The 24,671-nt window shown below is 46.5% G+C and overlaps 1 protein-coding gene across 3 annotated transcripts in view; it reads left to right on the top strand.

The window, feature by feature from the left end:
- The first annotated feature begins 201 nt into the window (after nt 1-201).
- Nucleotides 202-24,671, top strand: part of LOC105566564 (poly(rC)-binding protein 3) — a 121,893-nt gene continuing 97,423 nt past the window's right edge. For all 3 annotated transcript variants that reach the window (XM_012020657.1, XM_012020655.1, XM_012020656.1), the window contains exon 1: nt 202-302. In XM_012020657.1, coding sequence (XP_011876047.1) covers nt 217-302 — 86 coding nt within the window. In that variant the 5' untranslated portion in view covers nt 202-216. The remainder of the gene's footprint in view (nt 303-24,671) is intronic.

Genomic DNA, 24,671 nt, shown 5'->3' on the forward strand with positions numbered 1-24,671 from the left:
AAAAAGATTAATATGCAAAACTGAGCGATGTAACAATTCATTTCCGGTATTTCGACTTTTTTGGAGCAAAGCTTTCTTTAGAATGAGACGTTAGGATCTTTGGGTATACATTTTGGCATTTAAATTCTGAATAGTTTGCAGATGATAAAAATTCCGCCGGCATGTCACGCATCGTGCAGTACGCATAAGATGGAGCGGATGGATCATTGATCCGCCATGTTCCGGAGTCGTCTGGGAATCTTAGAAGCTGAGGAACGAGGCATTCGGACGACGGAAATGGATTCTGGGCACGCGACTGCGAGGTATTTCCAGAAACATTATCTCAAAATCTTAAAACCGCGCTATCGCCAATATTCGCTCTCCGCGATAAGGACGCTCCTTCGCTTCGACGTCACTCCCGTGCCTGTTGTTTTCGTTTTACTTTTTATCGCTTTAAAAACATACATACTTAAATCTACCAACGCATATTTAAAAATCTCCCTTATCTACAGCAAATTTCTCTTTAAATTAAGTCAAAATTAACCGAGTTTTTTTTATTTCTCTCGCTCGCTCGCTCGCTCGCTTTGGTGCAAAAAGAGTGCGATAGGAAATGCAGGCAACTGTGGTTATTTTCGCCTGGCCGAGACGATACGTGGAAGCTATTGTTCGCGCGATCCTAGTTTGGCAGTGATCCTCGGTGTCAGCCAGTCTAATAAAAGCCAGGTCGTGCTTGCGAACGAGTACCGATCGGAACCGATTGTGATTCATCCCCGCCGCCGCGGTGGCTCCGGACTGGAAAAAGACCTCCGCCGCCACTGGTCGTCGCTCCCTCGCGCATAGAAAGACGTTTTTCTTCTTTTCGGCTTAGGGACGGCGGTCTAAAGATTGCGGAGGGAATAAGCGATTCGCGGATAAATGTGGAGACAATAGTTATCAATAGCACTTCGTACGTACCGCTGCTTGGTCCGTGCCTCGCGTAGGGCTCTTGGGAGAGCCGTTCATCCGATGGCGAGCTGCCAAGCAGACACAATCCATACTATAAATACTGCTGCACATCACTGTCCCATCCTGGCGTACGGTATCTTACCGGCTCGTTCCGTTCCGTACGACTGCACCTCTTCTACAACTTCTCGCACGCGAGATTTCGCCCCGTGCTTCCTTAACACGACCAAAACGTCCCGGCGACTTCAGCACGTTGGATAAACGCTTGACTCACGAGCGCCTCGCTCCAGATGGAAAAGATCTCGCCTGTCGAAAATTGACCGCAGCTCATCGCTTGTTCTGACGAAGGAGACCCTAACAGAAATAGATTAGGCTTTAATGAAAATGCATTTTAATGTATGTAAGAAATTTGCCGGGAAAATAACGGGAGCCTCCAGTCAAGTTAGTACAGAGAAAGTAATTGGCGAACGAAATAATTCATTTCCCGCAGTTGGATGTATTCAGGAGTAATTCCGTGAAAAATTGTGTAACAGAAGAGACTCGCTGGTTGTTTTTTAAAAGGGTATTTAGCGAATGGTTAAAGTCAATGTTTGCAGCGCGAATAAATTATCGAGTAATGTAATTCCGCGTGGGAGAACGAGATCCATCTGCAACGGGTGACTCACGTACGACGGTCAAAGGGATTTGCAGTCGCCGTGAAAGAATTCGCGTGCGGCAACGCGTTAATGTAATCGTCGCGAAAGCTACAAGCTCTCTGACCACTTTCGGAACGGGGTGGATGTACAAATTCCTGTGTTACGCCGCAGGACTCTCCGGCTAATGGCGGCCGTTTATTCGACTCGTGCCCAGACTGAAAGTGGTCGATATCGGTTTTCGGCGCGGAGCGGTATCTCCGACGAGAGACGGAACATCGCGGGCGAAATCAATCGTTTTAATATGACGCAAGTAGAAACATTAGCGGCACGCTGGAAAAAAGAGAGAGAGAGAGAAAGAGAGCGCGGGAGGCCGAGAATTACGAAAGCGGGGTGAAACGAACGGCGCGAAAGGGCCGAGCGGAGCGGGAGAGAAAAAAAAGGCGGGGAGAAAAATGGGAGAAGAGAAAGCAGTGGCGGAGAGTAACGTTTATTGGACGTTATTAAATATAATGCCGCGAGGCGTGTCCCCCTTCGGGAGAGTTTTCCGATAACTTCGTAATTTGCTAAAAGGATCCCAGCTACGGGACTTTTAAGATGTACCGCTTCCTCCGTGATGTCTCCCGTCGGTCTACTATTTGTTTTCCAACGGGGTTTGTTACCGAGCACCCCGAACAATGCAACGCAGTGTGTTCCTGTTTCTTTTGCCTTTACTCCGAGGAGTCGTCGAGTGCCGTAACGATTAACATTCGTCACGATACACGTTCGTAATTCGTTTGGCGTGTCGACCGTATCTCGTTATTTTAATACTCTCGGGTCCCAGCGAAGCGATGTGTATCAGCTGAGACGGCCTTATAATAATAATTCGATGTATCGGCTGTAATACGATTATCGAATTATACTTTATTCCATCCGATCCGATTTGCCCAATAATCGTAGCGATTATCATAACTGATGACAATTAGGATTCAAATAATTTCCAAGTAAAATATTGATGCCACGGTAATATCGCGCGGCTATTAGCTCCCCTCGAATGTCCGCACTTGGCGGAAGGTAGGTAACACGTGCGAGCGGGTCCGCTGATACTCCGACTAAGAGCCATGGCGTGTCATCCTAATGGCAGTGAAATTTACTTGAAAATCGCGTTAGTCGCGAAGTTTCGGCCGTCTAGTATTTCCGGCGGAGATTATCACGAAAGGGACTCCTCGCGCTGCACGACGACGTGCTCTCAAATTGAATTGAGATTACGGCGGCACACGCCCTGCCTCGTGCACGCGTACCCACCGCCTCCTCGGGGCGGCCCGGCGGTTTCGTACGCGGATGTAATACGGTGATGCACCTCATCCAACGTCAAGTCCACTGAATACGACCACCCCGATCTTTCACGTACGGTACCTCGCGTACGCGTGCCTTTTGCGTAATTTTCCGTAAAATAAAATACGCGTGTAACCGTTTCGTTCGTTGCAATACAATTTAACATAATAATAATAAATCAAAATGAAATAATGAAAGCTTATTACGCGAACAAGAAAAAAAGAAGGCAGAAAAGTGCAGAATTGTATTTTAAGATGGCTCCTGCACGAAGGAGCGGTTGGTATGGTGGGGCCCCTTTTATTTTTCTAAATTTGTACTGTTTTCATAAAAGAATATCGCTTAATGCATTATTGATCAAATGCATTGTTACTTTAGGCTACGCATGCACATTTAAAAACGTGTTTAAAAATATGTGATGTTGTCAAGTCTCAAAGTGCTGTCAAATTTCCTCAAAACATCGCACCTTTTGACTTCACTAATAAGTATTTGCTTGCAGAGGTCGGTGACCTCATGTATTTAATAGGGCATTTGAATTCTTACAACATTATGTATATCTTGGTTTTTTTGTTAAGATCTACTTTTTCTTTAAACTAGTATTAACCCTTCAAGTGCTTCTGCGAGTAATCGGCCCATAATTCCCGGAAACACCAAGTAATAGTTACACAACATCGATATTATAATTTTCTACTTAGCAATGTAAATGTAATATAACACGGGCGTAATAATGACATTATGTAACTGTTACTTGGCGTTTAATGGGATGTTAAAAAGTTCAACTTTAACATTTCTTAACGTCAATGTTTTCTTGACCTGGCATTTTTAATGATACAGAAAATTTATTGCGCAAAATATTACCTCAGCCAGGGTTTGAACCTGGACCTCCCTACACTCTAGGCAGGTGTCGCATCAATTCGACCACCGAGGCATACGATAATACTTGTCGCGATAACAGTATAAAGATGTTGTCTACGCGTCTATTTCGACTTTGTTGAACTGCGCGCCGATGAGGGTTGTCGTTTAACATTTTTCCCTTTCTTTATTTCATCGGCGACGGGTCTGAATTTTCGCGTGCCGATAGATAAAACTAGCAACTCTGCAACACACTTAAGTTTCAATACTTTCCACTTCTGGTCGGTTCATGCAGGATCCACCTTGAAAGGCGGGGCATCAGCACTGATGCTGCGTATAAAAGCATCTAAATTTATTCGATAACAATAATAACGATGCATGCGATCGGGTTACGCAATTTGATGTAATCTTTTAACGAGTTTGTACGACGCAGTTTCACCGTTAATTTCTACGGGTTTTTTTTTCATATCGCGGCGCAATACAAGCGCGAGCTTCGACATGGAAGAGTTATGGCCTCGCCGTGGTAGTGGGTAAGTGAGTGGTAATTATTCGTCGGAGCGTGTCTTACCAGGGATACGAGGGTAGGTCGCAGGTAACGGGACGCGTTATGGAACTTCATGATCCGCCCCGGCTGCATCTAGTAGATCGGTTATCACTTTGGAGGCTTAGCCAAGGATCCGTGCAAATTGAGCGCCGTATCCACCCCGTCTTAAGGTACATCGTGTACCGCCTCTTTGAGATTCTGGAATTTGCGCTCTGCGGGGTGTGAGAGCAAGCGGATAAGTGGATATACCTCGACTTAATCGATTATCCATCCTGCCGTGCGACGAACGCACCCTCCCGGGATATTTGCGACACGTCGATGTGTTTACCTACACAGCGCCGTGTTAGATATTTAAAATTAGTTTTTCCACGACGGCCGCGACGCGCTAATAAAGCCCCGATTTAGACCGCCTCCGGCCGCGACGATCAAACACTTCAATTTCCTTCCTTCCGTCCCGCCTTCCTCCTCGTTTTTAATCCACGGCTCCATTTCCCGTTGCAGGAAGTCACCAATTTCGGAGAGGGTTGTGTACAGTGCGAAATATTACGGTCTAACGTTTAGTATATTAAGTCTCCGACCATTTTGCGTCTCGCCGAGCAGTGACTTTCCTCGTTTCTGACCCGAGAGCTCGCAAACATTCGCGAAATGCGGCACACCGCGTTTATCAGGCTGGATCTTTTGCAATCGGCGATTTCTATCGCTTTTATTAAGGGAAACTCCGTTGCACCTTAATTACCGTAGCATCATCACGGGAATTTCTCGGATATAATAAATTTACGCGCTGTTCGCTGCGAGTCTCGTTCGTTGAACTTTTCTCACGTGTAGAACTTAATGTTGTCTTAACAAGGAAGATAGTGCGTCGCATCGTTAACTCATAGGGGAAAATTCGACGGTAAAATCCGGGAATGCGTAGTGAATGGCGGAACAATGTACGTCTGCCGGAAGTTCGGGGATGCAGGCAAATTCCTCGGCGGCGTTATCATTCCCGCAGCTTTCCTCCGCGACGACTTTGGCTGAGCAAACGTAACTTCAAAGAACCCCTTCATTCTGAAGTGCTTCGCCGTAACTCTGAGCGTCGCGATATGAAAGAACTGGAAAATTTGTTCGCCTGGAATATTCATCGACTCAAATTGTACAACCCATTGCACTTTATCGTACGGAGTGGAAATGTAATTTTACGTCGAGCGTTCAGACACGGGTCGTATCCTTTCTAAAAATTTCTCGTAGGTGACTCGTAACTGATTGGGTAAAATAATTTTCTTCTTCGACTAATAATTTATTTATCAACTGTTATACTCAAAGGAGAGAACAGAAGGAACGTATCGCTGGCTGGTTCGTTCGGCGTACGTTAAAGCTTCTCAGCTGGAAAGTAATTTTTTTTTCGGAATAACCTACTTTCTGGTCGTGTGTGCGATGACACGGATGTTTATTGGTCGTATCCCCTAATTCGTTACTCGAGGCTGAATGCACGCGAACGAACGAGCGCGGAGGCCGCGTTAACGTCTTCATGGTGCTATCGTCCTTCCGTGACTCTTGCGTGAATACGTGAGCATCGACGAAAATCCGACATTGTTCCCGCATTACCGGAGGTGCAAATAGACTAACTTTGCGCCAATAAACCAAGCGCGAAACAGCACGACGGAGAGTCGCTTGGAATGTAAATTCACGCTCGGGCGACCGGAAGCTGAACGGAAAATTCTAATACAATGGTAACCATTCCAATCCCGTCGCACTCGAGATTTAGTTGTTCAATTAGAGACGCAAGTATTTTGTAAGTGTAGAGGATTTTTTATCGCAAGGGCGGACGGTAGTGGTCAAAGATACCGAAAGAATTGCAGCCGACGCGGATTTTTAAGGGTGTCATTTCTATCTTCATACGCGAGAGATCGCGAGTAGCATTCTCGCGGGGAATCTCGAGATTACGATGCAGTTGTCCCCCCTTTAATCCAGTCCGGTTCTTCCCTGCCGTTGTCGCCGTCAACCTCGCGATCTACGTTAAATCTCTAGCTCTTCATTACTACGTGTCGCCTCGTGGGAACCATCCGTGCCTGTTAGGAAAACTGAAGATCACGGTGTGGCCCGTCATCAGAATTTCTCGATTACGAAGCCCGCGTCGCGACGAGAGGGAAATGAAAAGGGACGATAAGTAGCGAATCGTTGTCAGAAATGGCGAGTATCATATTTGCAGGAACGTAGGGAGACAGCGCAAAAGATGCCGCCTCTTGAGCTGTTATACAATACGTCGTGTGTATGTCCGAGTCGAAATTTTGGCCCTATGTTGAACCTTTAATTCCATTATACAGTAGGACCTAAGACAGTAAAAGAGGTCGAACTGCAAGTACAAAATTTACCCCTACTTTAAAACCCATAGTGCTGGAAATTTCTACCTTTGCCAATTAAAGTAGGTCATTTTAAGCAGGAGGTAAAGTAAATTTTTCGAATTAAAGATTCAAGGGAGGAGTAAAAAAATATAACGCCATCAAAGTAAGTTATTGCTGGTCTATGTAGGTGTATAGATCAGCTGAATAGGTGTAAATTATTCTTAAAAGTGTCAAAATAGTACAAAAATTTCGACTCGGATATGTCGCTGTCGGATGTCATGATGTAGCCGATGGCCGACATACACACGACGTATTGTATAACAGGCCTTGCCGAGAAATCTTTTCAGTTCTTAGAGGTTTTTCAAATCCAACCATCCAGATATCTCCGCAAACCGGAGATAGTTCTCGATGGTTGGACAATTAGTTTAGCGTACAATTGCCTTTGTGGCGCACGTTCCAGATGACTGTGGGAGAAGTATCGGTACACTGGGAAAAACGTCCGATTAAATATAATTGGATAATTCAATTACATAATCACAAACGGATATATTCGATTAAATTGTATATCCGATGAAAAAATGTGATCTTTCAATCAAATTTCATCGGTAACTGCGTTTTATCGGATAAATTTCATCGGATGTATCTATAATTTAATCGGAAACACTATTTAATTGGTTTAGCCGATGAAAAATTTTCTCAGAGTCGGGAAAAAAAGGGTCATCTGACAGATGCGATCGCGTCGATAGACACACGTGATTAGAGAACACGGTTAAGCCGATGATGGTACGGTGGCACGCAATCCCGACGTTAAACGGCTCAATCGACGGCACGATGTTCCGTCTAAGAGGTCTATTAGCATCATCCATGATGGCCCCAGTTGGCCGAGACAGCGGTCTCTATTTACCGGGAGGTAAATCTTCGAATGGCGATTGGTCAGCGATCGAGTTCTTTCTGGCAGCGTGTCCCAAGATCATGCGTTCTCCATCCTCTCGCTTGTCCCTCATTCGCACGAGACAGTCCCCGATGCGCGCAATGTATTGTACTCGCGCGTCCGCTCCTTCGCCGTCCTCTCTTCCACTTCACACGGATCCTTAACTCTAAAATTAGCTTATCCCTCCGCTGCCCTCCTCTCTCTCTTTCTCTTTGTGTCACACACACACACACACACATACACACACACACACACACTCTCTCTTTCTCTCTGTCTATCTTACTTTCTCTCTCTTTCTCTCCTCCTCAGAAGACACATACTAGGTGCGCCTCGACGTTGTTGTCCCCATCGCCCGACGTTCCGATCGAACGCGTTTGCAGTCTTGTCACGGTCCGTTGAGTAAATTCGAGAAGAGCCCCGATCGTTTCTCTTTCTCCCGATCTTCCGCCTTTTCCTTTTTCAAACCTCCCGATTCGTTACCGCGTCACGTAAGAAAGCACGGTTAACACGGCAGTGTCGCGAAAGTGAGAAGAAAACGCGACTACGGGGTCTGGAGTGCCGCCTTACTCGTTGCAGCGTCATAAGGAGGCGAGACTCGAGGCTTCCGGCTGCTTGTTGACTGAGCGTCTTCAAGCTGGAGCTGGCAAAGAGAGCTTTCGGCCTGAGGGGGTGAGTACCGTCGCTGTCATTCTTTGTACCACCGCGTCTACTCTTACTAGTGGGCGCCTCGCTGAGCTACCACCGAGTTCCCACCCCCTTTCTCCCCGATCGTCCCATTTCTCGCTGTTACATGTATTCGCAATCAATCAAGCGAAGAGTTTAGTAACTGTTACTAAGTTGCTCCAATCGAGTTTCCTCACTTACGCGGACGAGCCGAAATGCTGCTCGGAAGAATAGCTTCGCCATTTGGAAAAGCACTGTCGAAGACATCTTTCCTTATTTCTCATGTATATTTGATGATTGTAAAAAATGCTACTTGACATAAGGAACAGGTACGTTTTGTGTAACTCTTCTACAATAGTTGAGTAACAAAGGGGATTTGCATTTCGTTGAAAGTTAAATAATGAAGTTATATAATTATGCTCTCGAGAGAGCGCTCTCTGTTTTCAACCGAAAAGTCGCTCTTTATAAAAATCTAACTTAATCCTTTAGATGTGTAAAGGGAAGTTTTGAAGACTACAGGTACGTTCCATCGCTCACAACGCTCGTGAGCATCGTTCATCCATGTTTAACGTTTGCTAAACAACAAGGATGAAATGATTCCAAAAGTGTTGCGAGCGTTAAATGCAAGGTACCTTACGCAGCATCTTCTCTTTTTACGGGTTTCCTAAAACTTGGACCAAGTTCTAGCGTCGTGGACACTGGCCTAACGTCACTATTCTTTTCCTAAACAAGCCGTGAGGTCATTTTTCGACAGTATCCAATTTAAATTGATTGCAAAACCACTTTTCTGCCGCTTGAGTTTATAAAGTATTATTAAACAATCGCGCATCCAAACATTAATATTACTCGCACGTCAACTTGTCTACGTAGAACCGAACACATCGTCTGCCAATTTCTCTTCCTCCATTTCTTTCTTTCCCGTTCGTGGAGCACCATTGCAACGTCGTTGTATCTTTTCCACAAATATCCTCAGGATCGCGTCTGGCTTCAATAAATCGTTCTTGTACGCTCTTGCAATGCCATACGGCGCTCGTTGCATGATTGATGATAGCTGTCGCGTAATTGGCGAAAGGTTTGAGTACCTTTGATGCGACGCTAAGATCCACTTGACGTCGCGGAACGGTAGACAAATGGATTTCGCGGGCGGACAGGCGAGCGATTGCGACGGACGTTAGACAGAGCAGAACAATGAAGACACACCGTGTTATTATCTCTGTGACGAGCAACATTTCGGCCATTTGCCGCGCCGGAGGCGTAATGTTCCTGGCAATGCGGTGCGATACAATGTTGTGGCACTTTGATTGGTGGCTCTAACGTGCGTAAGTGCGCATATGTACGCCGACGACCTGTAGCTGACGTGTGTTCCCTACTGCGTCCGTCTATTGGGTTCGTATTGGCATCTATTTGGCCTAAAATGCAGCACGCCACAATCGAATGAAGGATACCTGCCGTATCAATCATTGCTGCGAAATACAACAGTCGTGATCGTTTCAACTTCGAATGTATTATACCTTTATCAGCTTCTTTACAATTGATACGTTCTAATCACTGCTATAATTAATAATGCTAGAAATGTGCGAGGATTTTGTTTTATGTCGAGTCGAATCGAACCGAATCAACAAAATTGCACCCGAATCGAAGCGAGTCGAATTAAATCGAAGCGAGTCGAATTAAATCGAATCGAATCAGTGAAATATAATTTTCAATTAACGATGTCGTTATTGTAGATTGAATTTTAACACGTAGTTAATAACAGAATATTTTGATGTGAAAAAATAATATTGATTATATAAGTTCGTTTTTGGGGTAAAAAAAACATTTAAATATTGAATATCAAATTAAGAAAATATACATTATTTAATGTCGTAGAAACTGAAACAGTTAGGTGAGAAATCATAGATATGTTATTAAAAAACTCTAATGTAGCATACACACATATAATAATTGAAGTAAAAGTAAAATAATACAAGTAATTTTATTATTATCAGTACACACGGAGAGAATTAATTCTCTTAAAATTTATCCTGAAAATTATGTAATCGTGGGACAACATGGCATTTTGAAGAATTTTATGAGAGTTTTCTGAAATTTTACCATACTTTTTACTAGTAATTATACTTATTGTCAGTATACATGTTACTAGTAACTTGTATAAAATTTCAAATTACAGTTCTTCAAAATGCCACGTTGTCCTACGATTACATGATTTTCAGGGTAAATTTTAAAAGAAAGTTTTCTCCGTGTAGAAGAAAGTCCTCTATTATGAGACAGCGGGTTTTCTACAAAATTAATAGGCATCGTCTGCTGGTTCCACCATGAATTTATCGCCCTTGAAGTGAGATCTGTTTAGTGGAAAATTCATAGTTAGATTGCGTAATCGCCGCGAAAAAAGATTGTAATTGAACTTGGATGTTGAAAACCTGCTATCTTATATTAGAAGCCTATCTGACAACAGGGGACTTTCCTCTACTTTTTGACTTCAAAGGTAAGAACCAATTACAATCTGCTACCACTTAGCCGCTCGGTGAACGGCTGTGGAACGGGATGCATCTACTAACATTACCGTACTGTGTTGCTTATTAACGACGAGTGGTCTTGTAAAATTGGCAATACACACAGTACTAAACTTTCCAAGAAATTCATGCTCGAGTCTTACCCGATTTGCTCCGTTTCGATTCGCGTTCGAATAATTCACGCGCCTCTAACAATCGCAATTATCACGCGCTGTGTACAAATTTATACACCGGCGCGATTTCATACGCGACACGGACGGAACGTTTAGGCGATATCGCGTATATCGAATGCAATAAACTCTCGATCCGGCAGTTTGGGGATTGAATGGCGCAAACGCACGCTTCCGCCACAGATTAAAATTAATTTGCGGCGCGAGGACTCGCACGCGAACGCACCCCTCCCGCGCGCTCAGGCCGCGGACGGGGGCGGCGCGGCCGCGCCGTCATTTTCGCGTAAATACCGGCCCACCCCCTCCTACCCCGATCTCCACCGAAAACGAGGTCAAGTCAATACTCGTCATTTAAACAAGCGCGACGGGGGCATTTACCGTGGCGCGACAAAAAATGTTTACGCCAGCAGGTGAACGCGCCCGCGATATTAACGGGTTAGATCTACCGCCGTGCCCGCCGTGCCCCGGTTTCCCGCCCCGAAGAGGGATATAATCGTAATATCGGGTGTACGGAAACGTAAAGGAGATAGATCGGTCTTCTTGTCTAAGTGCGTCTAATAAATGGACTCGGGCGTGTTTCTCTGGTCTCACCGCGCTCCTCGGGAATAGGGTTGCTCCGCTTCTGCGCCCCCTCCCGCCCCCGAAAAGCTTTGGGTTTCCGTACACGTATATAGTCTCTCACATTGACCGGATTCTGAACAATCGGAGTTACCGCGGGGGAATAAAACGCGGAATATTATGAACTTGCTAAGGCAAGCTGACGTACTGAATAATTTACTGTCTACGTACCCCGCGATAAATGTCAGATCGTTTGTCATCTTCCGCTTCCGTTACCGATACGCCCCGAAACTGTTGCACTGATAATGCGCCGCGGGAAAATGGAATGGATCACTGGGAGAAAGAAGTGCGCGATTGTGCAACGCCATCTTGAATCTCGCCATCAATTTCCATGCGAGCACGCTGGATTTTTAGTCGCGAAAAAACGGGGGAGGAAAAAAAATAGCAGATACGAGAGGCGCGCGCGAAATTCATCAGTCTAATCTCGACGGGCGAAAAGATACATCTCGGTCGGACTTTCTCCCGCGCGCGGGGTTTAAACAAAAGGGAAGGTCCAACGAATTCGGCACCGCAACGGCAATCGGCAGGCGATGGAGGCAATTTTACACTCGCTTTGATGTTAAAACCCCGCGGATCACGAGAGAGTCGGCCGAAAATTCTAGATGAACCGCGTCTTGCTGTGAAAGCGGGACCGCGAGGGCGCGCGGCGGCGGGCAGAGGGGAAGACTTCGCGCGGACCAGCGAGGGTGAAAAGAGGAGACGCGCGCGACGGGGGGCGCGGGGCTATCCGGCAGGCACGACGATGCATTTAATAATTAACTCGCTGGATACACGGAGGACGGATGTCTGACGGGGTTTCGTCAAGAGCGGTCGAGAAGCGCGACAGAGAGGACATGGCTAGGGGGCGGGGGGAGGCGGGGGATGTAGGGTGCGAGGGGGTTTGTTGCAGAAGCGGAGGTCGGAGGAGAATGGAGGTTCGGGAGAAGGGCGGGAGGGGGCGAGTGAATGAAGAGAGTGAAGGGAAAGGCGCGGGGAGGGGCGGGTGGGAGGCGAGTGACTGTAGACGGAGGGTGAGGAAAAGGGGGTAGAGTGCTTGGGGTAGGTAGGAAGGTTGGCAGCAGTAGGTAGAAATGGCTCTGGTGGATGCTGCGCAACGATCAATACACCACGTGATGCCACGCGTCACGTCTCTCTCTCTTTCTCCCTCTCTCTCCCTCTCTCTCTCCCTCTTGCGCGCGCGCGCGCGCGCGTCTGTCCCTCTATCTCCGCAGCCCCCTTCACTCACTTTCTCTCTCCCCTTGCTCCCCCCCGGCCGCCCCATTCGCCGTTTCCTCCTTTCTCTTTCTGGCGCAGCGACGGCCTATCGCCGTTTCCTTGACTTCGTGACGTAACGCCGGTCCAGACGACAGGGCTCGTACATCCTCGCGCAACCGCGTGCACACGTACACGAAAGCGCGCGCGGTGCATTTATTTTATTTCTGAAAAATACCACGATTGGGAGATACGTATATATTTTCCCGTTTTAATTGAAATTTCGATCGTTGGAGCGCTTCTCATAGAAATAAAAATAATACCGTCGGCGGACGGAGAAATGACGTTGCACTCCTGAAAAATAAATTTATCCTGTAACTGCACGCGAAATCTATTCGACGCATCTAATCACGCGTCCGCGATGTCATTTTCGAGAGCTCCGCGACGTGGAGCCACAGCGATTGAAATAAAGTAGAAGCCAATCTTCATCTCCATCCGTCATTTCTTTTTTTGCGCTGAAACAAAAAAAACGGCGCGAGCTGATAAATTTAATGAGCGCAGTACTGCTTTACGCCCTGTCAGCCAGAGTTATGGAGATCGGCGAAATATCTGTGAAGTTACCGGCTTAGCTTGGGCTTATCCGATATTTCCTGGTTATTCCATTAGGATTGATGCTCTATCATAATTTTATCAGCTGCCCAGCGCAACGCAACGGTCCGCGGCGTTTCCTCGAGTTTCGCTGAGTATTTCGAATTTCCCCGGCACCCACCTCGATGACTCGCGTAAAGTCCTTTGTGTTCGGCCGCGCACTATGATATCGGGGATGTGATTTATGCCGTTCGAAAGCTTACAGGGGATTTAACAATGCGGCAACTGGGAACTACCGTTTGCGGCAATCGGCTAACAAATTCCGTAAACGAGATTCGTTAGACGTTACCTATCCCGCTGTGAAGCGCGAATTTGAGGATACAACTAGATAAGTAAAGATTTCCCAAAGTAAAGGGACCCAAGAAGAGTCGACAAATTACCGCAATTACCGTCCGATGAAATTCACGTAAAAGCGCGGGGATGTAATAAACGGTTAAAAGTAAATTAGTAATTTACAATGGAAGCATCCACTTCTGTAATTCGAAAAGACCCGGTGCCTTTAGTTCGCTAGAATTGATATTGTTTTCGTATTACGACGTGTTGAATGGGAAGCCGCAAGCGCGAGGTGAAAAGATAAGATCTGAACACACAGGGAGCAGAAGAGTACAGAAATTAGTTAATTGGATCCACCGTAAATTTCAAGTTAAAATGCTTTTTCGGAAAGTGCGTCTAATTGCACCTTGATATTTGCATCCATCTTTCTGGGTGATGTACACGCACAAACAATCCTACATAATATCACGCGGATGCTCCAGAGAAACGGTATTTCCCCGGTTTCGGGCTAGAATTTCATGAGAATTATGTTTATGGCGCACGGGAAGTTATACAATTAGCGTTGTTTGTTAATTATTTCCCAGCAATGATACCCGCCCCCGATAACGACTCGCGTGTATTCGCAATTTTAGTTACTCGTAATTTTATATACTCGCGGGAGTTAAAATTATCGGGGGCATACGCCTATCGCGTATCCGATATTTCGAAAATTGCGAGCTCCCGTGTTGTCTTGCAGTTGCTTTTTTCCCCCTCCTAGTCAAACGGAAAGTTCAGTCCTGTTGCGAAAACTGCGGAACGCGTTTATCGGACATAATTTGCGCACGGACTTCCGCTTATACCGCCCGCGGCGTAACTTGGCCAATAAAATTTAATTTGCACGAAGCGGCTCGCATAGGTACGACGATATACGTGGGATATAACAGGCGTAAAAATCCCAGGGAGAACTTGGCAAACGTACGGCCGAAGAAACGCCCGACGCGAACGCCGTGTATCTTCGATATTTAATAACGGCGCGAGGTAAAATGAAATAGGAATGAAATTTATATCGCACGTCGCATCTGCAATTAAGTCGATATTATATCCGTTTAATGCTCCGCGACCGAAATTTTTATTTATATTTGATCAGCAACGTAATTTGCGCGGTCTTCGATAAAGGCTGATTGAGGAGCGGAATGAAAGAGGCTACGCTAAACGTTATCAGCGTCGCTAGAAATTTCGCCCTTTGGCGATGCCGATATACATTTTCGCGTATGTGTGCAGGCGCGCGCGTGTGCGCGAGGGAAGGTACGACGGGGAAGTAAGGCGGTGGAAAGGATACGTTAGTGTGCCACAGGCTTAAATATTCATCCGAGATCAATCGGCCGGATCTGCAATCTCGGGATGTATCGGGGCGATGCAAAATAAACCGTGGAGCGTCTGTCTCGCGTCGCATCGGACTTTTCGCCCCGTCCTGCCCTATTCAAAGAGAATTGCATCTTTTGCATCGAATTTAATTTTGCAAACGCTCGACCCATTGGCTCGCCGTTATTAGCCGCGCGTCCTCATCATTTATCACGTGCTAAAGAATCATTATCCTTTTATACGGCATTTCGATCGGTTGTCCTCCGCGGTTCAAGACTCCAACGCTAAAACTGATACTATTGATCGAATTTTACACACGGCGGCCGGTATTGCTTATTCATCGTCGAGAGCGCTTCGAATTTTCCTGTATATCTAACAGTGAGCGTTTAATCCTCGTGTTTTTACTTGTTTAATACGTACAATGTTTCCAATGCTAACACGGTGGGGTAAGAACTACTTAGCCACGTTTACAACAAGCGGTAAAAACGAGGGCGGTTAATTGTGCGGAAAATTCCCAGCGATATCGCAAGACACCTCATTGTACATACTCGTTTCGCGCAAGTTTCGACATCCTCCCATTGTTCGCGAAGCCTCGCGCGCGCGAAGTTGTCAGGAGCAGCAGCGGTCCCGTATCCTTCAGGCCACGTACTTCCGAAGGTATTTCTGAAAAGGCTGCCATCGCGCGACTCGCGCAATTTATTCCGGGCTCGCCTTTGTGTCGCGGCTGCGAATTCGACTTCGGGCCGAAAGCGCGGGTCCAATTTTCTTGTCTTCAATCGCGCCCGCGCTTGCCGATGACGTGACGATGTGACGCCGGCATATTTTCAATAAACAATGCGCGCGACCTAAAACTGCCAAAACGTCGTCGATCGGAAACACGACGAGCGATTCAAATTAATCGTTCATTCGACAGGCGTCTCGTTCTGCTTGCAAAAAGAAACTTTTGTCCGCCCGCTCCTGAATTTCTGCAGATTAATACGGAGCAGTTTTATGGTTTATGCCACAATTTCCCGTAGCCCCTATTTTTTTTTCTTCAAACACATGAATTACATGTGTTTTATTTGAAACGTAGGAAGTCATAGAATACGAAAGGTATAGGATAAGTGTACAGTGATGGACAGAATGGTTGCAACACTTTTTTTTTAAATGAGTTTAGGAACGTGCATTTAGATTTAGGGTTACGTTCCAAGATCTCCGAGGAATACCATGTCGAGCATTTTCGACCGATTTCTCCAGTAGAATTGTCCCCAAAGAAAATGTTTCGGAACGTAAATCTGCGTTTAAACCTCGCGTTTCTAAAAACTCGTCAAAGAAGCGTCGCAATCATTTTGTCCAGCACTGTACCAATAGTTGACACTGTACCGGTAGCTGACACCTGCTACTTTTGTTTAAAAAAATAAGGTGTGAAAACAGGATAGGATGAAGCTAGAGTGCAATTGTCCTTTGAAGTGGCGCGCAGTGGAAATCTATTATCCTGTTTTCGCACCTTATTTTTTTAAACAAAAGTGGTAGATGTCAACTACTGATACACTTACCCTAGATGAATTCGATTTAATTATAAAAGAGGATACAATTATATGCGCGGCGTGAAAGTCAAATTGTATAAACTAAATGAAAAGTCTAAAAGCATGCAGTACCGGCCAATAATATATCACCTTTCGATTTTTTGAGGATAAATTTTTAAGTGCTCGAATGAAAAATTCGAAAATCACGATGTACTTTGTCAAATTTCATTGCCCTTCGTGTACAAGATGTACCTATTTTCAGGTGTGTCCACTGTAAAATTTTGAGCATAATTCGGTGCACTTCGGCGAAAGTTATGCTCAGAAAACCTAAAGGTGATATACTTTCGGTCGGTACTGTATTTGTAGAAAGAAATAAAAGTAATAAATGTTGAAGAGAAATAGATGAACGTATTAAAACCCGATTTATTATTTAGAAATAATATCTTTATCAAGAAATTCAAAGAATGGATAAGCGCGCGCGTCAATACATAGTTACAATCTATTCTCTCTGGCAAAATAACTTCTTTCCCCATGGTGAAAATTAAATTCTCTCGTTACTCTTCTGATTCACCATTTTCGCGGTAAACACAAACGAACGATCGCCCGGGCACGAGAAGACCGAGACTCCGAGAGTTCGCGACATTTTTCCCCCCCCTTTTTTTTTACGAGCGCCATGGACACCGGCCAATCAGTGAGGTGACAATGATTTAGGTGCGCGTTCCTGGATTGTCGCCCGGCAAACACGGGCACGCACACGTGTGCGATCTCCCGCGTGTAGAAGTGAAGCGGCCTCATGAAACATTCATGCCGATACCGCCCCGTGACACCGCTTAACCCTGGCTCTCCAAAACGCAGTAGTCAAGATAGGCCACGATGTATTTTGACGTGGCGATAGTCACGTAATACATCGCCCAAAGACCTTATCGGAACCTCGAAAAGTCCTAGAATTAAAGCTTCGCGTAAAGCGCACCAATTTGATCAAGATAAGACAGCTGGATCCCAAAATAAAATTCAGTTAGAGGGACGCACCATCGCGAACGTGAGAATCATTTCAACGGTGTTACAGGAACGCAATCATAACTGTCCCCTTCAACGGTTTATTATTGAAGGGGTAATATGTATGTAAATAATTTATCCCCCAAAAAGTCCCAGAATTAAAGCCTCGCGTAAAGCGCACCAATGTAAGATAAGACAGCTGGATCCCAAAATAAGATTCAGTTAGAGGGACGCACCATCGCGAACGTGAGAATCATTTCAACGGTGTTACAGGAAACGCAATCATAACTGTCCCCTTCAACGGTTTATTATTGAAGGTGTAATATATATGTAAATAATTTATCCCCCGAAAAGTCCCAGAATTAAATTTTCACGTGAAACGCATCAATGTAAGATAAGGCTGCTGGGATCCCAAAATAAAATTCAGTTAACGGGACGCTCGGTCGTGAACACGAGAATCAGTTCAGCGGCGTTATAGGAATATAATCGTAACTGTTCCCTTCAACAGTTTATTATTCACGATTAATATGTATATATTAATAATTCATCTCTCGAAAAGCCCGAGGATTCGAGCTTCACGTGAAACGCACCAATTTAAGACAAGGTAGCTAGATCCCAAAATAAAATTCAGTTAGCGGGACGCTCGATCGTGAACACGAGAATCGTTTCAACGGCGTCATAGGAATATAATCGCGGCTGTTCCCTTCAACAGTTTATTATTGAAGAGTGACATATATATTAATAATTTATCGGGTGACTTTTCGTCGGCGGTTCGCGCGAGAGTGGAGCATAATTTTCTGTTCATAACGCAACTATATATATATATATAATATACGTGACGGTGGGAGTCAGCTGTGGCGAAGTTATTAATCCTGCTAACAGGAGGCAAAGTGTACTTTGTACGCTCGCTTTGCCTGCCACCCCGTGTTTAACTTCCCCGTTCAAAAGCACCAAACCATAACACGGCGATATATATTCGCGCGTAACGTCACAGTTTGAAAGCCCCTCGAACTTTCGTTTTCCCATGGCGGAAGTTCGGCGGCCAGTGCCGATATCGCTGACCAGGCTACGGCGTTTCTTGGAAGTTTCTACGAGAGATATTAACTCGACGCGAGGGCCGCCCGAAAAGCCGGGACGATTCTCGCTTCTCTCCCGAGGTGCATTACGTAAAAACTTCAAACATGTCACACGCTGCTGCACGACCCTTGTCTATCTTGAGCCGTTTAAACTTATCTCTCAACACAGTTTCCTTCTAATTCCATAATCGTACGTGATACACGAGAGCCTAGCGCGTCGTGTCAAAGTCTTATCCGCAGTCCGAGCGTAAGAGGGATCGGGATGAGACTGGAAAGCAACCTATGGGGGGAAAAAAGGAGTAGGTCAGGTTAATAATAAACATCTATAATAACAGTTTCATAATCATCTCTTCGATCGTGTATAAGCGAAGGTTGCTCGGCCGTTAAAATGCACACTAATTTCGTGCGATGCGATCTCCTACGGCGGAGAGAAAAATACGATCTCGATAATGGCTTAATCCCATTCGATTATGACGGAGGTCCCGCGGAGGAATATGCACCTTGGGGAGTCGATACGGTGAGCGTATATAAGCTTCCTCCTTCTCTCCCCATTCCCCACCCCTCTCTCTCTCGTCTCTCTCCTCGCAGAAATGGGAAGACATCATAAATATGATAATAGGTGGTTTAGGAACGGCGTGTTCGGCATACCGATAAGTTTCCTATCCGCCTTCGTCGTCGCCGCTATCTTGCCCGAGCGAGATGAGGAGCGAGGCCCACCCAGCCTCGCGTTGCCGACAAACATTTAAATTTGAGGACGGTACGTGACGCAATTAAAAGCTTCAGAGAGATCCCCTAACGCTCCTCAACCCCGTCCTGCCACCCTCTTCCGCGCGCGCGCGCGTATGTGCAACGATGCAGCCGTGGCAATAAAACTTGTTCCGTCTCCTACCTAGGAACAGGCTCGTGCAGACATCATTTTCTCGCCCCTTTTCTTCGCGGCGCAAAGTGCTCCAGCGACGTCTTCGCGAAGACGCAATTCCCGGCCTCCGTAAACAACGCGATTACGCGGGCCGTCTCTCTCCGTGATTCCGCAACGCGAGCTCTCGGATGGCGATAATGGTAGATTTATATATTACCACACTCTTGTTCCTATCCGACGTTATTATCGAAATTCCTCCCGCTTTATAGACACGACGGCCGCTGGCATCGCGATAATTATAATCTCCTCTTTCGTCGCTACATGTCTTTTTTTCCCGTTTTTCGGTGGACTACGAAAAATGTGATAGAAAGGCAAACAGGCCCTCCTCAAACGTGGGCCCGGGCCTCGCGAGCCTAAATCAAGATCTAACGAGAGTGTTAAGAATATTTCATTAAAATTAATGAAACGCCGTCGACGTCACACATGCGAGGGGAGGTCGGAGCCATAATTGGAGAGGTCTCGACTATGGCAGCTGCACAACCCTTTGTGCCGCGCACCTACCCCCTTCGGCTGCTGCAGCCCTCATTCGAGCATATCACCCTGTTTCTCTGTGTCACCTTTCGTGAACATTCTCTCTCTTTCTCTCTCTCTCCTCCCTCCTCTTTCTCTCGCGCTCTCACTCTCTGCTTGTTTTATTATTTTTAGAAAAAAAAAATACTTTCATCATGAGTTGCAGCTTACATGCAAGGATGCAACATCCATTGCAATTGTCATGTTCCAACATGCAGCTGTTTACGCAGCCGTTGTACTCGCATCCCACATAACGCTAAATGTAGCCGCTTATTCTTCAGCGCATGATAACATTCGAACGTCATATTCACGTTGAGCAAATAAAACTCGGAATCAAACGCATTTAGCTAAATGCAAAAGAACGATATTTAAACGTTATACGCATACGAATACAATAAATCGCAAGCGTAACATGGGAAAATATTGAAACGTTGTAACCGTTGAAAATCAGTACTGACTGCAGACCGTCAGTGTTCCCCTCGTCCCCGTGCAACGTGCGTACGCAGATTGTACCCAATGAAATAGTAATTTTTCATGTGGAGCTCGCGCCGACAGCGCACTCAAGTCCACTTCCTTGCTCAAAACTATCGCTTCTGGGCTCCCACTTACGCGCTACGTGCGCGCAACGTTCGCATTCGGGAAAGATTTATTCTCAATAATAACGTTCGCGGGTCCCTTCGCACGCGGTTCGAGACCTGACCCTTTAAGCCAGACAGGCTTTTCTATGGCCTCCACCTGCATGGCTGTATTGTAAGTCCTCCCTCGCTTCTCTCTCTCTCTCTCTCTCTCTCTCTCTCTCTCCCTCTCTCGCGCTCTCAAAAGAGTTTTTTGCACACACTCACACGCTCGAACGATTACTCGTACACTCGGGCGAGTTTGCTCGCTCGATACACGCGTGCATACGTGAACGCGATATCCCATATCGTACTGCACAGAAACTCTCCCTATCGAGGGAGAGAGAAAGGGAGAAGAGGGAGAGGGAGGGAGAGAGTGAGAGAGAGAGCGAGAGAAAGAGACGAGAGCTTTCAAAGCTCTCGCGCCTCTCGCCCAGACTGTCATTTCGATCCTGACTGAAACAGTCCCAGCGGTTCTCAACCGGAAAAATGCCCGTAATGAAAGGGGAGGGTAAAGCCACGTCGGGTTCATGTCGAGAATTCGATGATTGACAGCGCGCGGCTAACGTGGATAACGAGCGACGCGCTTTGTGGGTAATCTATTGTAACGCGCGGCGATGTTCCCTATGTGAAATACTTTCGTGCGTAAATGCACGCGTGAAGCTGCGGAAGATTTATTAAAGTCTCCTGTAATTTTTGAAAAATTCCAAATCGCTAATCGATCTTTCAGGAAAAATAACTCTTTCTCCATCGAGAACTCGCAGGGACGTGCCTCGCCTTTTTAACCGGTGAAAGCAACGGCTCTTCGTATCCTTTAAGTTACTTCCCCTCGGTAAATTATGGCTCTAGCTGTACAAAGGGAGCTTAGTCACTGTCGCAAGCGTATAGTTTGCAGAGTCGTAATAAATATCGTTCACGATAAATTCCGTTCGTGTTATCTTAATTGAAGAAACGGGTATATCTCTTTTCTCTCTCTCTCTCTCTCTTTCTCTTTCGAGTACTTCCTGTCACATGATTAGACAAAAGATAAAGCACAGGTTAGGCAAAACACAGTTTTCGGGCAAAATAAGTCTTCTTTTAACGAGCACCCGGTATAGTCGCCGCGTGTATGCAGCGAGTGGGCCCGTTGTAACGCTTCAGCTGGTTCCTCTGCCCTCTCGCGTCCCTTTCTCGCCAGCCCTTGCGCCAGCGAGGAGAGCGAGGAGGACGAGAGGGTGTGCAGACACCCCACCTGCCCCCCTCGTCTCGTTCGTCCCCCCTTCGCCGCTCCCTTCCTCCCTCTCTCTCCCCCTTTCTCTCTCTCTCCCTCTCCTTCTCTTTCTCTTTCTCGCCCACGCCATGATCAATATTACGCCCCAGAGCTACGGCATCCAAACCGACCTCGAGACGGACTTCTTCCTGCTCAAAGCATCCCTGAGCGGCGCGGTGGTGCAACTTCCGTCTCGAAACTTTTCCAACATGCGAAACCGGAAACCAGAACGAGAAATTAAAAGCCGGGAAGAGCGTCGGCCGTCTGGATCACGTCGTGGAGTCCTGCTGCGAAGTTTCTCTTGCCCTCTACCCTCTCACCTTGCCGGAAGGGGCCGGAATGGAGTCGATAATAGTCCCGGTAATTGCGTTGCTCGCTTGGACTGTCATACGAAATCGCCGAGATTGATTTCGTGGGCTCGACAAGTGCCGTGGTCAGATCCGATCAGGGTTTTGCCGATTACGAGCAAGATTCCCTTCGCTACGGATTCGCTTTTTCTCCCGACGTCCTCGTACTGCGAATTGTTTCCGCAAATTTTCCCGGCGAATTGAATTCTCCAGCAAAATAGGAGAGGAACGCGGTTCTTCATCTATAGCGGAAGCAAAACTTTTTATTTTCTGCCGGCCACGAAAATATCGTACATCGTTAACGCGTCCTTCTAACTGCCGGGCGTCAGTTTCTTTGCGTATCGAGAAAATAACTCGGCTGCATTAGCGTTGTCGCGTTGAGATCGCGACGTGAAAATCCCGTTGGACAGATATATATGTACGTCTGTAAGCCGATGTGTTCTAACTACCGTTTGACCGTACTAGATCATTCCGCATAAATCCCACGTCACACCCGAAACCAAAGCTATCACTTTAGCTCCCCGGCATCTTCTCAGAGGTGCGACGACGGGTGATTCATCCGCAAAGGCCACCTGGCAGCTTGGCTGGCGACTTCGATCACCCAGGTTGAGAACCACCGGGAGACAGATTTCCGCCTACTCTTGCGGGCGGGATATATTTGTACAAGTAGTAATATGGTGGTTTGATCAGGCGAGAGTGCGAGCAGGACGGGGAGAGAGAGAGGAGAGAGAGAGAGAGAAGGAAAAAGAGATAAGCGCGGCGCATCATTTCACGTGGCGTCCCCGTCCCGTAACCTTCTGGACGGACTGTACGGCGGCTAGGTCAGGGACTGTACGTCTGCCTCTCCAATCTGCAAGCTATTGTAACACTCCTCCGCATCTCTACCCCTCTCGCATCACCCCTTCGGTCCCCTTTTCCGCCGTCGCTGCCGTCGTCGTCGTCTTCTCGGCTGTTCTTCCTGCCTATCTTCTTTCGCCTCTTCTTCCTTCTGCTCGGAGCGCCTCTTCGCCAACCCGGTACCAGGATCTACCTTCGTCGTCCCTCTCGTTGTCCTCGTGCCGCTGTCCTTTGGGACTTGGACGGCTCGGTGCCGCTTGTTCTTCGTCCCCTCGTGACGTCGCGCGGTGTCAACGTGAAAATCATTTACTTCTTTTCTCGCAGACGCTATAAGGAAGAGTTATAAAGCAATGTCGAGAATGATGAGAGAGAAAGAGAGAGAGAGAGAGAGGGTGGATAATATATGAGCATGATAAAGAAGGGCGAGAGAAGAGAATGAGAAAGCGTAGTGGGTGGGTGAGTGAGCGAGAGGGAGAGCAGAAGCGGACCTCGTAGAATGCGCAGCAACGATGTTGTTACTATTGTGGTTGTTAATATCGTAATTGCATGACTGCGGTGACCACGAACGAGGTCAATGGGGAGATTAAACGTTAAAATGAATATTATATCATTGCAAAAGTTTAATCATACGCGCCGCAGCTCTCGGGTCCCAGCATCCGTAAATATGAGAAATGCAATAACATTCGGGGTTTATTTCAGGAGACTGAATTAGGAGAACTGAGTTTAGAGTTTAGACAAATGTTCGATTAACAAATGAATAAGTTTAGTCGATCTTAACTGGCACGTGTTTAATAAAATAAAATAAAACGATATACAGTGCGACGTTTAGACCAAGGGTTTAGGTCCTTTTCAAGCACATTCTTAAAATTAATCGGGCCAATGTTGGTACGCAGCTAAACGACAAAGATCCAAAGGGGTTGAGTCACGATTATAACATTAACAGGCACAAAGATAAAGTATGTATAATAATTTTCAGCTTAACTATTCGCGCCATTAAAAAGTACCGACGACATTTAATTTGCACAATTCGGCATCGCCGATTAAATTTGTTGCTCCTTTCGCACACCCTCGACGTATGAAACGCGAGCACGTCCCCGCGACGTCTGCCCTCGCAAACTGAATTATTTCTACCATACTCGCGATTCGCTTAGAGCTTTAACAAAGCTCTATTTCACAATCGTTGTATTATCACGTCGTCCGCGGCGGCTTGCGTCCTTCGGGAATAGACGACATTGAAAACAATTCGACATTGTCATTTTAGATGCGGTAAAGTGGCTATTCGAACGCCGGGGAAATGTTATGCGCCGGCTTTTCAGGCCGCGGGTGAATTGTGTCCGCGGGAGGGCTGCTCCCGCCAGCTTGTCGTCGCGATCTTCGACGCGCTCCAAGTTTAGAGAGTGACAAATTCGCGTCTTTATCGCGAAATAATCCGGACGTTTATAAGGACACCCAACGCGATTTACGGGTGCCCCGGCTCGTTCGCCGCATCGCGGGAGAACCGTAATAATTTACCCGCCCGGATAATTCCTCGGCGATTCATTTTCGCGATATCCATTTTGTAACGTCGAATTTTCGCGGAATTTACTCGCGATTATGAGGCAGCGTCGGGTTAGCCAATTTCGCGATATAATCTGCGAAATCTGCGCAATCTCACTCGCTGAGAGAGAAAGAGAGAGAGAGAGGGGGGGG

Source organism: Vollenhovia emeryi, unplaced genomic scaffold (assembly GCF_000949405.1).
Source record: "Vollenhovia emeryi isolate VEMERY1.0 unplaced genomic scaffold, V.emery_V1.0 DF939144.1, whole genome shotgun sequence".
Classification (NCBI taxonomy): domain Eukaryota; kingdom Metazoa; phylum Arthropoda; class Insecta; order Hymenoptera; family Formicidae; genus Vollenhovia; species Vollenhovia emeryi.